The sequence below is a fragment of the Nannobrachium achirus genome (genome assembly GCF_963921795.1).
Source record: "Nannobrachium achirus genome assembly, chromosome: 7".
NCBI lineage: Eukaryota > Metazoa > Chordata > Actinopteri > Myctophiformes > Myctophidae > Nannobrachium > Nannobrachium achirus.
In genome coordinates, this window is record NC_137816.1 from 62,272,407 (window position 1) to 62,285,118 (window position 12,712).

Here is a 12,712-nt window from a genome sequence, read left to right on the forward strand (position 1 = left end):
ACTGCTTTCTATCGTTTTATTGATTTTATCGATTTCGATTGGTGGTAGTCGGGGACCCACAGGCCAAAAAGCTCAAGGAATAGGTTTGGACCTGTGATGTCTTGCTGTACCTTTTATTTCTGTTTTATCTATTAGTTTGGTCATTAAGGTCCACAGAATGAGAGGCCTGCTCTGCCGGAAACATTGCGAAAAAAAAGTTATGGACATTTGTATATTCACTGTCCCATTGACTCTACTATATAGGAAAAAAAGAATATTAAAAAATGAAAAAGATCTGCGTTAAGTAGCATGTGAGGGGTCAAACTAGGGGTTCTTCATAATTCTGAATCCATTGCAAGCATTTGTTTTGCATGAAAAACATTCCTTGGGCAAAATGTCGGCCTCCCCAAAAGTGTGAAAAGTGATGAGTCATCACTTTTCACAGTTTTGGGGGGCCATTTTTAATCCAAAGAATGTTTTTCGTGCAAAACAAATGCTTGCAATGGATTCAGAATCATGAAGAACGTCTAGTATGACCCCTCACATTTATTTTTTTGTATTATTTTCCTGTGTAGTGAAGTCAATGGGACAGTGAATAACTTTTTTTCAACGATGCCCAAGTGTAACCAAACCTAAAATTACTTGTCCTTTAGTTCTTCTGGATCTCTTTTCCACTAGTCGCTCCTATAACATTTCAGTCTAGTTTTCATTTTGTTAACGAAATTGTAATGGCTTATTTCAGTGGTTGTCAAAGTGGATTCCAGGGACTCTAAATTGACCCATACAAGTCTGTAACTCTGACGGTGTACAAATGGAACCAAATTAAAGGGATATTCCACTTAAAAAAAAAAACGTTTGGTCATTTTATCGTCTAATCAGGCTTTTGGAATCACCCTGATCAGTTTTTAATTTGCTTCATTTGTTTTTTAGATATTTGATGTAAATATAGGAAGAATAGAAACCCCCTGGAACCCCTCCACATACACACCCATTGTAACTTCAAACTCCTATTTTAACCATGATAGATTCATTAAAAACAACATTTTTTTTTCTGGTGACTCATAATGCCCTCCCATGTGTGAGCAGGCTGTGTTTTGTCAATAACATTTTTCAATTATTTGTAATAATGTTTTGTTGTATAACATTTTTTCCATTTCCCCCCAATTTAAAAAAAATAATAATTATTGAAAAAACACGGCCTGCTCACGTATTAGGAGGGTAGTATGAGTCAACAGAAAAAAATAATGGGTGTTTTTAATGAATCTATCATGGTTAAAATGGAGTTTGAAGTTACAATGAGTGTGTATGGGGAGAGGCCCTGGGCCTGCAGGGCCCGATATCATTTACATCAAACATCTAAATGTTGAATGAAGCAAATTAAAAACTGTTCAGGGTGTTCACAAAAGCCTGATTAGACGATAAAACGACCAAAAGTTTTTTTGAAAGTGGAATATCCCTCTAACCCTGACAAGGTCCATTTCGTTCCATTTGTACACTGTCAGAGTTGAGGGGAGACCTTGAAATGTAAAAGTTTGAGAAACACTGGCTTAGTTTGTTAGTGAAAGCAATGTAGAATTTTGGGGCCGCCCCTGTGAGAGAAAAAAAAAAAAAAAACAAATAATTTAAAATAAAATAAAATGTATTTTGAAGTCCACCGACCAGAAGTCAAGGGTTGACTTTCGTCTACTCTAACTTGACACATGCTTCACCGTTAGCTGCTGGCTGCTGCATTCTTCACACGTCGGTTCAACGGACTTTGACTGCATGTTGAGAGTGTACGCGTGGTGTGTGTGTGTGGGAGAGGGAGAGAAGGGCCAACGTAGCGCTGGTGTTTGCTAGACAGATATCTTGTGTTGTGTTTTACGGGCCAGCTCAGGGGGGCCCTCCTCTGCCTCGGGGCTCCACGCAACTGCGTGGTCTGCGTAGTGCAAATAACCGCCCCTGTCGACAAACCTCCTCTTGCCTCAGTAAACCTACTGTACAGGCATTAAGGAGGCACTGCTTTGCTCCCTGCCAGTATAATGCTGATTGCTGACACATCTTGAATGAACAGCAGCAGCCAATGCACTATGTATTTACATATGTGCACAATACAGTCATGTTTTTTTTTCAGCCCTTGTAGATCTGCTATTTCCACATTTTTTCCCCCTCCTTTTCTGTATAACGTTATTAAATTATGCAAGCTATTTGTCATAATTTATCTGCCCTGTGCAGTGTGCACGTTTCTGTTTACGAATCCTAAAAGCCAAACAGAAAATGACAGAAACACAATTAAATGGTCCAGTAACATGTGAGGATGGTGACCGCCCTAGTGGTGATAGCATAGCATGGCAGGCAACATGAGCTTTGATGGACAGGGCAAACGCTGTAAAAACCTGATTAAAGAGTGTACCAAACTTTTCTCAGTTGATCCTTATGTAATATTTCCTGTAGAATCCATTTATGCAATGTATATTGTTGTATTGTGCATACTTAATGAAAAAAAAAAAGGAAAGCAAGCCCAAAAAAGCAACTGCACTTTAGAAACAAGCCCAAAGTTGCTTAATAATAAGCGGACACGCTGCCTGTAGCAGGAAAATAAAAAAGTCAACTCATCCCACCGACCACAACATTCTCCATCTGCACACCATGACACTTACAGTAGGAAAGCACTCAGCTAATTAGTTAGCATTTGTAATTCTAATTTAACTTTATGGTCACAAGCAGCCACTGTTCCGGCCTAGGCATTGAATGAATGAAACCAAATGAAATGAAATGAAATGAATGAATGAACGAACCGACCATCTCCTGGCCACAACCCTAACGTAAATCATGTGATATTTGGAACCAATTGCTGACCACTGTATTACAATGTGCAGGGTCTCTCCTCTCCTCTCCTCTCCTCTCCGCTCCTCTCCTCTCCTCTCCTCTCCTCTCCACTCCTCTTTACTCTTCTTCTTGCCTCACTTTTCCTCTCCTCCCCTCCCCTCCATTCTCTCCTCTCTTCTCCTCCTCTCCCCTTTCAGCCATGTTCCTCAAATTTATGTCAACAGAGGATTTGTCTGTGTGTGTGTGTGTCACACACACACACACACACACACACACACACACACACACACACACACTCTCTCTGCAGTGTTTTAATCTCATGGGATTTGTCCCTACAGTCTGTCAATCACAGCCGCAGTAGAGCATTTGTGTGTGTGTGTGTGTGTGTGTGTGTGTGTGTGTGTGTGTGTGTGCGTGTGCGTGTGTGTGTGTGCGTGCGTGTGCGTGTGCGCGCGCAGTACTGAATGTGTCTTGTTGTATTCATATATTCTGAACCTACTTAGCTAGAAGTCTTAGCTAGGGCTCTAGGAGGATATGGAAGTTGCATTACTACGGTGAAACAGCAGCATATCACCCCCCTGTCCCCCAATGTTTTATTGGACTTTTCTCCCGCTGTTTCACAGTAAATTTACAACGCAGGCATCTCGCAGACACTCTTTATATCCAGAGTGACTTGCAGTAAGCAAGGTAAACACATACATCAAATGCAGAGAGACAGCGCAGTGCCTCAGTGATTTAATAATCCATCTGTGAAGTAATGAACCTAGCATCTGTCTAAATAACATGGTATCAAAATTACTTAATATAAATAATCTTGCATCCGGGTTGCACGGTGGCACAGTCGGTAGTGCTGTCGCCTCAGTCACAGCTAGAAGGTCCTGGGTTCGATTCCTAAATATACAAGGTGCAAATACTTACCGTAGTTTCCATACAATCGATTATTTGCATTGCAAAACGATTCAATACCAATTATCTGCATTGTAAAATGATACGATACGATACAAAGCCAAACATTATGATATTTTGCTGTTTGCATATCGATATAGTAGATCATTGCAAATTGAAATCGATTTTTCAATTCAATTACTATATTGTTACACCCCTACTACAGTACCTTTCAGATTACGGTAGAAATGACATCAGAGTGAGTCTGCAGTTCTAACTGGGGAGTTTGTTCCACTGTTTGCGAGCCAAAAGGGAGAAGAGTCTGGGACGTGTGGAGCGTTGTCAACTATTCCTCGTTCCAAAGCAGCTCCGCTGACGAGACCAGTGGAAAACTCGTCAATATTGTCTTTTAATTCAAAGCCTTTAACTCATACTTTGCCACATGACGGCGTGTCACCTCACCGAAAATAGACAATCTACAAGTGCTGCGATGCTGTGTGAGCGTTTAGCTCGACTATCTTTGGCAAGCGCCACACACCGACACACTGGTGTGAGTCCCACTGACCTCTTCCACGTTGTTGTGGTTTAAATCCTAATGTGATCTTAGATTTTGACATAGCTGCTCTCTCACAGTGAGTGGATATTTTCTTCTCCCCACAAACGTATATTGCCTCATCCACATTCACCCACTGTGCCCATAATGTGCAGGCAACGGTTGGCTCCTAAAATAGGTCAACTGGCTGCAGCAAGTATGTGGGCACTTTACTTTATACTGGAGAAGTAGCACTTTCACTCTCTCTAACTCCAGCTGTGCTGCTTCTGTCTGTTAGGTCTGTGTCTTGTGTGAGTACCAGTGATGTGAAGTAACTAAGTACCTACATTACATGAGGCCAAGTGTGGACTAGGGATGGGGCGATATGAAAATGTCATATCACGATGATTGTGACAAAAGAAATCTGTAAATCGCGATTTACGATATTATCGCGATAATCAAAATCCATTATCCTGGTTGGAACATGTGCCAAAAAATAGCCGATCTACAAGCGTTGTGAGCTTGTAGATCTATCGGCTTGATAGAGAGTGAAAAAAAGACTGTATCAAGTACGTACAGTATGTTATAAGTACCTTTTACCAATTATAGAGGGTTTGAATGGTACCGCCGGATATGCAGCTCGGCAAATAAAAGGTGAATTGATCCCAGTGCATGATGGAGGACGATTTCACGATAAATTAAAGCTCCACGATACGATTATCGTGAGTGTTTTTTTTTTTTTTTATGACGATAAACGATAATATCGCGTATCGTCTCATCCCTAGTGTGGACTAGGACAGACGCAGGCACAGACGGAACGGTCTGGTGAGACGTAGGAGGAGCCTAGGCAGGAAGCAAACCATAGTCCTAGAGACTTTCGACAGCAGCTTTAGCACCACACTACACCACACCACACCACATACAAATATCTACATTTTCCATTACACAAAAGTACCCCTATTGGTAAGAAACAAATTGACCCTTTTAACTGTGATTATAATACAATATAAATGTGTATTACTACTATCCTAATTATAATGCAATATAATGGATTAGAACTGTGATTATAATACACTATAAAGTATTAATGTATTACTATGATAACTATAATACACTATAATAGATTATAATAGTGGTTATAAAACAATAGAATCTATTTTCTTGTATTACAACTATATCCTGGTGGTCTAAATGCAAAGTCAGTGAGTGATCAGTCATTATGAAGTGCTTGGCCCTGTTTGGCCTAGCTCAGACCTACTCTAGATTGGATACTTTTTAGTACCACGTTTAGTACCACTTTCACACCACTCTACCCAGGTCCCTGTAGTGGAAAACCTGACACAAGTGGGCGGTGTGGAGTGGTGTGGTGTTGGGCCATGTCAGTGGAAAAGGGGCTTGAGTGCCTGCATTCTCCCAAGAACACACGCAGCAGAGAGAGCCTCCTGTTGGCTCTGGCATAGGGGAGAGGAGGACATTAGCTGGAAGGCTAGTGCATTAAGGCATTAACTGGGCAGTGATTTCTGACCCACCAACTGGAGAGTGTTGTGGCTAAGGGTCGAAACACTCAAGAAGGTTGGGGAAACCACCTGATGACCTCTCTTCCAGGCCAAGGCTTTATTCATGATTAGAAAGGGATTATAATCACATCGTTGATGCATTTACGAACTCGAGTACTGCCATTTTCAAGAAGTTTTTATACATTTTAAAGGACATTCTGCATAATGAATACTTTCTACTTTTTGTGTTTGTGTGTTTGTGTGTTTGTGTGTGTGTGTGTGTGCGTGCGTGCGTGCATGTGCAGTTGCAAACATAAACAGTGGCAGTCGGAGCTCCCAGCCTCCAGTGTTGTCATCACCTTCCACAATGAAGCACGCTCTGCTCTGCTGCGAACAGTCGTCAGGTAGGACTGTTTTATTATACGTATATATTTCTTTCTTCAGAAGATTAATCAAAACAATTCAATTCCATTCAAAAGTATTTGGTAAATGGAATGAAACAAATCGTATAATTTCCATAAATACATTCAAAAAAAGTTTCATAAGTAGTGAAATGTGCAAGCTCATCACAACTATTTGACTATTTTCACTAGTTTAGGTCCCAGGCAAACATCTAATTTATTTTTTGGGGTCGTTAGCTAAATCGTTTGGGAACCCCATTCACACTGGGAAAGCATCTGTGTCATTTTAGATTTGAGCTAAAAAGCATTATTTTGTGCTTTGGCTATTATGTTTTTTTTTTTTTTTGTTTTTTAATCATGAAAACTTTACCAAATCTTTGAGTATAGTTTTGAAAGCTTCTATGGGACCCTGGAACAAAATATTTTCAGATGAGGGTCCACGGCCAAATACATTTTTGGTGGTCCTACATGAAACCGTTTGAGGACCACTGGCATAGAAACATGCTGTCCGGGGTGCTCCAAAAAGTCTGTGTAGAGTAGACGATAAAATGACCCATTATTGTTTTTGAAAGTGAAATATCCATTTTAAATTTGAAGGGAAGAATTATAAAAGTTGAAATATGGAAAGATACAGGGGATCTGTCCGATAGCAACGATATTATTATTTTACATATTTTAAAATGTGTCTAGAGGGGAGACTTTAACCCATTAAGACATGGAATTATTTTATACTTTAGCTATTGCAAAATAGGAGCGGACTCCCCCACTGCTTGTGGGGGAGTCCCTGGAACAACATATTTTGAGATGGGGGGAAAATACATTGGTAATTTTGGGTGTCCTTGACATGAAAAGGTTTGAGAACCATTGATTTTAGAAGGATTTAAAAGACGTTTATAGAATCGGGTCAAAGATATTCAAAGAAGATTTTTCTAAAATGGCAGATCTACAAGCACGCAGCGTCGCACTCGGTGCCGCACTGTGAGCTTGTATATCTGCTATTTTTTAATAGTTAAAGTAATGATGCGTTCCTTGCCTGGGTTGAAATGTGTCTGAAGGTGAGATTTTAACACTGACTTTACATCTCTTCTCTCTAGTGTTCTGAAGAAAAGCCCCGTCCACCTGGTCAAAGAGATCATTTTAGTTGACGACTACAGTGACAATGGTGAGTAAAAACCTGGCGTGTGCACACACATGGCCAAGTCATTTCTTTAAACATCTAAAGAAATCCCATAAATTAGAAAACAAATGTTGAAGAAGTAGTGTAAATAGTTGATCTACAAGCTCACAACAAGGCGCGAAGGGACACACTGTGAGCTTGTACAGTAGATCTGCTCTTTTCACAGTTTGGGTCCCGGGCAAACGTCTAATCGATCTTTTGGGTCTCAACCTAAAGGTTTGGGGAAAAATGTTTAAGTAGCTCTACCACCTAATAATCAGGGGATATCTTAAAAAGTCCTGGAATAAATTCCTTACCAAAACATTTCTTCACCAATGTGTTTGTAATAAAGGTGTCTAGTAACACATCTCACAAAGACTGAAATTCAGTTTCCCTAGGAAAATCTTTGACAGCTAGGGTAATTCTGGGTCTCATTCACTCACTATACACTATACTATAGGGGGAAAAAATCACTCCCAAAATATGCTTTAAGTGGGATGTGAGGGGTCTAACTAGGTGTTTTTAATTATTCTGAATCCATTGCAAGCATTTTATTTTGCACAAAAAACATTCATTGGGCTAAAAACAGCCCATAAAATAATGGTTTAGTGATGAGTCATCACTTTTCACAGTGGTATGGGGGTCCATTTCTAGCCCAAGGAATGTTTTTGGTGCAAAACAAATGCTTGCAATGGATTCAGAATAATTAAAAACACCTAGTTAGACCCCTCACATCCCACTTAAAGCATATTTTTTGGGAGTGATTTTTTTCCCCTATAGTATAGTGTATAGTGAGTGAATGAGACCCAGAATTACCCTAGCTGTCAAAGATGTTCCTAGGGAAACTGAATTTCAGTCTTTGTGAAATGTGTTACTAGACACATTTACAAACACATTGGTGAAGATTTTTTTGGTAAGGAATTTATTCCAGGATTTGACACTATTTCTAAAGATATCCCCTGACTATAATGCCTACAGCCCATGGTCACTGCTGCTGCGTTATGGGAATGCATGTTATATAGCAGTGGCGATGCGTGCCCCAAGGGACCGGACCTTCGGGGACGCACCACCGCCCCCCCCCCCCCCCCCCCCCCCCCCCCCCCCCGCGCGTGCACATGCGCGCAAATTGTATGCCTTTTTCATTCTTCTTTTTCTTTTACAAAACTGGTTAACAATGAACAGCAGACTGTGTACAAGGCAAGCACGCTGGGTAGGCTTAACCTACACACATACTCCAAACCAAGACTTCCAAACCAATGCCAATATAAGGATTAAATAGATGTGCGCTGCTGACAGACAGAGCCACACAAGACACAACCAGCGCAACCAATCGAAACGTCCATTTAACATAGCGTGCTTTACAAAGCAAAACGCACTGTCCACCATCATGTAACAACACCAGCTATCAATGTAAAGAAAGACCACGTCAAGAAAGACCCACATTAAATAGACAAAAACAGGCCTAAGTGTATCAATCTGTCTTTCAATGTTATATGAGATACATAAAGTGGTTCCTGTGTAAATAAGCTGTAAGGTTTACTAGGATCTCCTTTTAGCTGACCAGTGATTTGTACTGTCATGGAACTGTACCTTTTCCAATTGCAAACTTCTAATACATTCTTCAATGATCAATCAATGGAAATTAAATGCACAGCGGCATATCCAGCAATATAAATTAATTCAGTTTCTCTCACCAATGAAGTTGTACACTTGAAGAAAAGAAAAACATCCTCCTGTCCTTTTGGGTGAATTTCTCAAAGATGGGTTCATAAAGCTATCATTCCTTTTAAGTTCTGTCCATCTTTTCATAAAACAGTCTTCTTGAAAAAGGCAACGATAATAATAAATCCACAGCGTTCACTCCAGCTGCAGCCATGTCGCGTCTGTTTACTTTACAAGTTTCACGTGTAGTGCATAGTGAGTGTGAAACATGCTTGTTGTTCCACTCCAAGTCCCGGAAAAGCTGTGTTGTGATTGGCCAGTAGTCACTTGACTCATTTTGATTGGTGGTTGAACGTGGGTGTTCCGTATACCCTTGACCAGAGCCCTCAAAATATGATTGGTTGATCAAACTGACAATCCACACCAAGGCTTGTATTATGGGGAACTGGCTCAGGGAATTCTGGAAGACCTGCGAGTGAGAGTAATCTGCGCAGAGACTCAGTAGAAAAAATCTCTCATTGGCTGTTATTTTCCCCAGCACACAAGCACTCCCTCCCTATGCACAGAACTTGGGGAAGAAACAACTACGAGTATAGCGAGCGAAACAGTGCAGTTTAACAGATTACCAACACAAATAATTGTAATTATTTTAATAAAAATAATAAAAAATAAAAATATATTTTTTATTTAAAAATAAAAATATTATTTTCTTTCTTCTGAGGATCCCTGGGTCTTCTCTGAATACCCTGAAGGTCCTGAAAATTCGCCACTGTTATATAGTGTTCTAATGCATTTAGTGTGTTCTATGTCATTTCATTGTTGTATACTGACTGACTGCATGTGTGCCATTGGCAAATTTACATTTGATGTTAAATTTGCTGTAGAACAGCAGGAAGGGGTTTTACTAAAACATCATAATGTCACATGTTGTGTTAATTGTTTGGTGACACATTAGAACGCGTTGGCCATAGAAACATTTTCAGTGGTGAGGTTTTATTCAGCTTTAATCCATGCATACTAAATGTGCGTTGTGTGTTGCAGCGGAGGACGGGGCGTTGCTGGGGAAGATGGAGAAGGTTCGAGTGCTGAGAAATGATCGTAGAGAAGGTAAGAAGAGTCCTGGAAACCTGCTGGTTTTATCTCCTACCAGGACCTCTAGTACAGCTGGTTTTATGTCCTACCTGGACCTTGAGTGCTTAGCCCATTGGTTCTCAAAGTGGTCCCCAGCAAAATGTGTTAATTTAGCATCACAAGCATTTTAACCACTTAATCCATTTAAAAAATAGCCGATCTACAAGCTCACAGCGCGGCATGAGTTTGTACATATATGCCTCTTAACCCATCTCTGTTACCATGGCAAACAGATGTTCCACCCGTCATTAGATCTATTAGTCTATTAGTCGGGTCTGGGCAAATTCTTAGTCTGTTCACTGTGTGGCTAACATTATATAATATTTGTCTAATATCGCCCTCTTGTGTTCAGAAACTGTCACCTCCACCCAGCAGCCCCATTGGTGGAGAATACAAATTAAATCTTTATTTCCGCTTCCTGGTTTGCACTCTGTGTCAGGACTATGGATTGCATGGCCTAAACAAGACGTGTTTTTTGTGTCCGTTCGATCTAAAATTTTAAAAATACTCTGTGACTACTTGAACATGTAAGGAAAAACCAAACTAAATAAATGCAGTGTTTTTGGTGGAGTGGGTGTTTAAAATGTGGTGTTGTGCTCAGGTCTGATGCGGTCTCGGGTACGAGGGGCGGACGCCGCCACAGCATCGGTGCTCACCTTCCTAGACTCCCACTGTGAATGTAACGAACACTGGCTCGAACCCCTGCTGGAGAGAGTGGCAGAGGTACACACACACACACACACACACACACACACACACACACACACACACACACACAGAGAAGAGTGACACGTGAATACGTGACAAAAACTGCAACAATTATTGATCATAAAACAGCGTCACACAAAAGCATCCAAAGTAGCAGATCTACTGTGTTTTGAGCTTGTATATTTGCTTCTTTAGCAATTTATTTTACAGTTTCAGACATATGACATGTTACTGTATGTTGACAGAGACTATGTTAAAGTACGATACCAGTGGTCTGGTATGTTTAGCCCATTGACCACCAGTCACGCCATCATTGACTTGTCAACCATTTTCCAAAGCATATCGTTTGTTTGATTTTTCGAGCAAGACAATCGGATTCCATTCTTTTTTTCTTGTCCTTATCTCTCTCTCTCTCTCTCTCTCTCTCTCTCTCTCTCTCTCTCTCTCAGGATAAGAGCAGGGTTGTGTCTCCCATTATTGACGTCATCAACATGGACAACTTTCAGTATGTCGGAGCCTCTGCTGATCTAAAAGGAGGTATGTGCACGCACGCACGCACGCACGCACGCACACACACACACACACACACACACACACACACACACACACACACACACACACACACACACACACACACACACACAGTAACAGTTTTTGCCCGGGTGCAGAGTTCAGATCACCTTCTCAACCCTTTGAGGAAGGAAAATGAGGATTATACAGAATGACTGACAGACAGAGGTTTCTTCAATTTGTAATAGGATAACTGGCAAATACTGTATATACGTCCTCCTGGCCCCCAAACTGTGAAATAAACTACCCATTGCAGTTTGAACTGCAGACTCAATCCCTCGCTTCCACCTTGGTCTGAAGACTCACCTCTTCAGACTCCACCTATGCATTTTTGATTGATGATGCTTGATGATGTTTTGAATTTTAGATTATTGGCACACCTACGTTTTAGGTTACTATTTCTATGCATTTGATGTATTAACTCAGCGGGTGCCCACGCGTCAAACTCTTTGATGTCGCTGGAGGCCCACGCTGCGTTTGCTGCGTTTACTGTATTTACAGTAACAACTTTAAATCTCACCGTAAGGTCGGGGCTACGCCGGGATGTAGCCCATTCACCGCAGGTTGCTTCGAATCGACGCTGAGAGCATCGCGCGGCCGCTTTTCTCCATATACTCCAATGCAGTTCCCCATCTTTAACGCCCTTTATCTCTGATGTTTGTTTTATGGCTAAAACTGTGGCAGGCTGCGGCAAAATGACCAACTTTTGATCGGCAATCAACAGCTATGATCAACACTGGCCCATACAGTATGTTACTCAACAACATCCTGTCTGCGGTCATGTGACCAAGTGACGCCATGACGCATGCATTGACGCAGCAGGGCCGGATTCAATACAATGGTGGTTTGTCTGGGCATCGAGAGGGGATAAATGGGGCTCAATCTTGGGGCACCCAATGTGTTAATGTTGATGTATTGATGTTTTACCATGTGCTGTCCTTACTTATTGTTATGGAAATCGCTCTGGATTAAGAGTGTCTGCTAAATGCCTGAATTGTAAATTCTAAATTGTAAGTGCCCTTATAACCTCCTAAACCAGGGGTTTTCAAAGTGGGTGACGGGGCACCCGACGGTGCCGCGACGGCAGTCCAGGGGTGCCGCGAGATAATTTGATAATATTTGGAATTTATTTGGACACTTTTAAACTTGAAGTACAAACTTATTTTCAGTCAGTTCTAACCAAAATGGCTATTATCTCAATGTTTTCCTCCCAACATAATCACTAAAATATCGTCACTGTTGGGCAGAAACCTTGTATCTCCAAGTTTCAAATGTGTATGTCTTTTGGTAAAGCAAAGCCCTGCTTCATCATACAAGACTGTCGCCCAAAACTAGTGAAAACAGCCGATCTACAAGCACACAAGGCCTCGCGATGCGAGGCGTT

General features: G+C 41.1%; 1 protein-coding gene across 1 annotated transcript in view; it reads left to right on the forward strand.

The window, feature by feature from the left end:
• The window catches only part of galnt2 (UDP-N-acetyl-alpha-D-galactosamine:polypeptide N-acetylgalactosaminyltransferase 2), a 69,332-nt gene that overhangs the window by 45,757 nt on the left and 10,863 nt on the right, over positions 1–12,712 (forward strand). Inside the window, exons 4-8 of the mRNA XM_080730507.1 lie at positions 6,006–6,104; positions 7,196–7,263; positions 9,961–10,026; positions 10,652–10,773; positions 11,208–11,295. Of these exons, the coding sequence (XP_080586633.1) occupies positions 6,006–6,104; positions 7,196–7,263; positions 9,961–10,026; positions 10,652–10,773; positions 11,208–11,295 (443 nt within the window). The remainder of the gene's footprint in view (positions 1–6,005; positions 6,105–7,195; positions 7,264–9,960; positions 10,027–10,651; positions 10,774–11,207; positions 11,296–12,712) is intronic.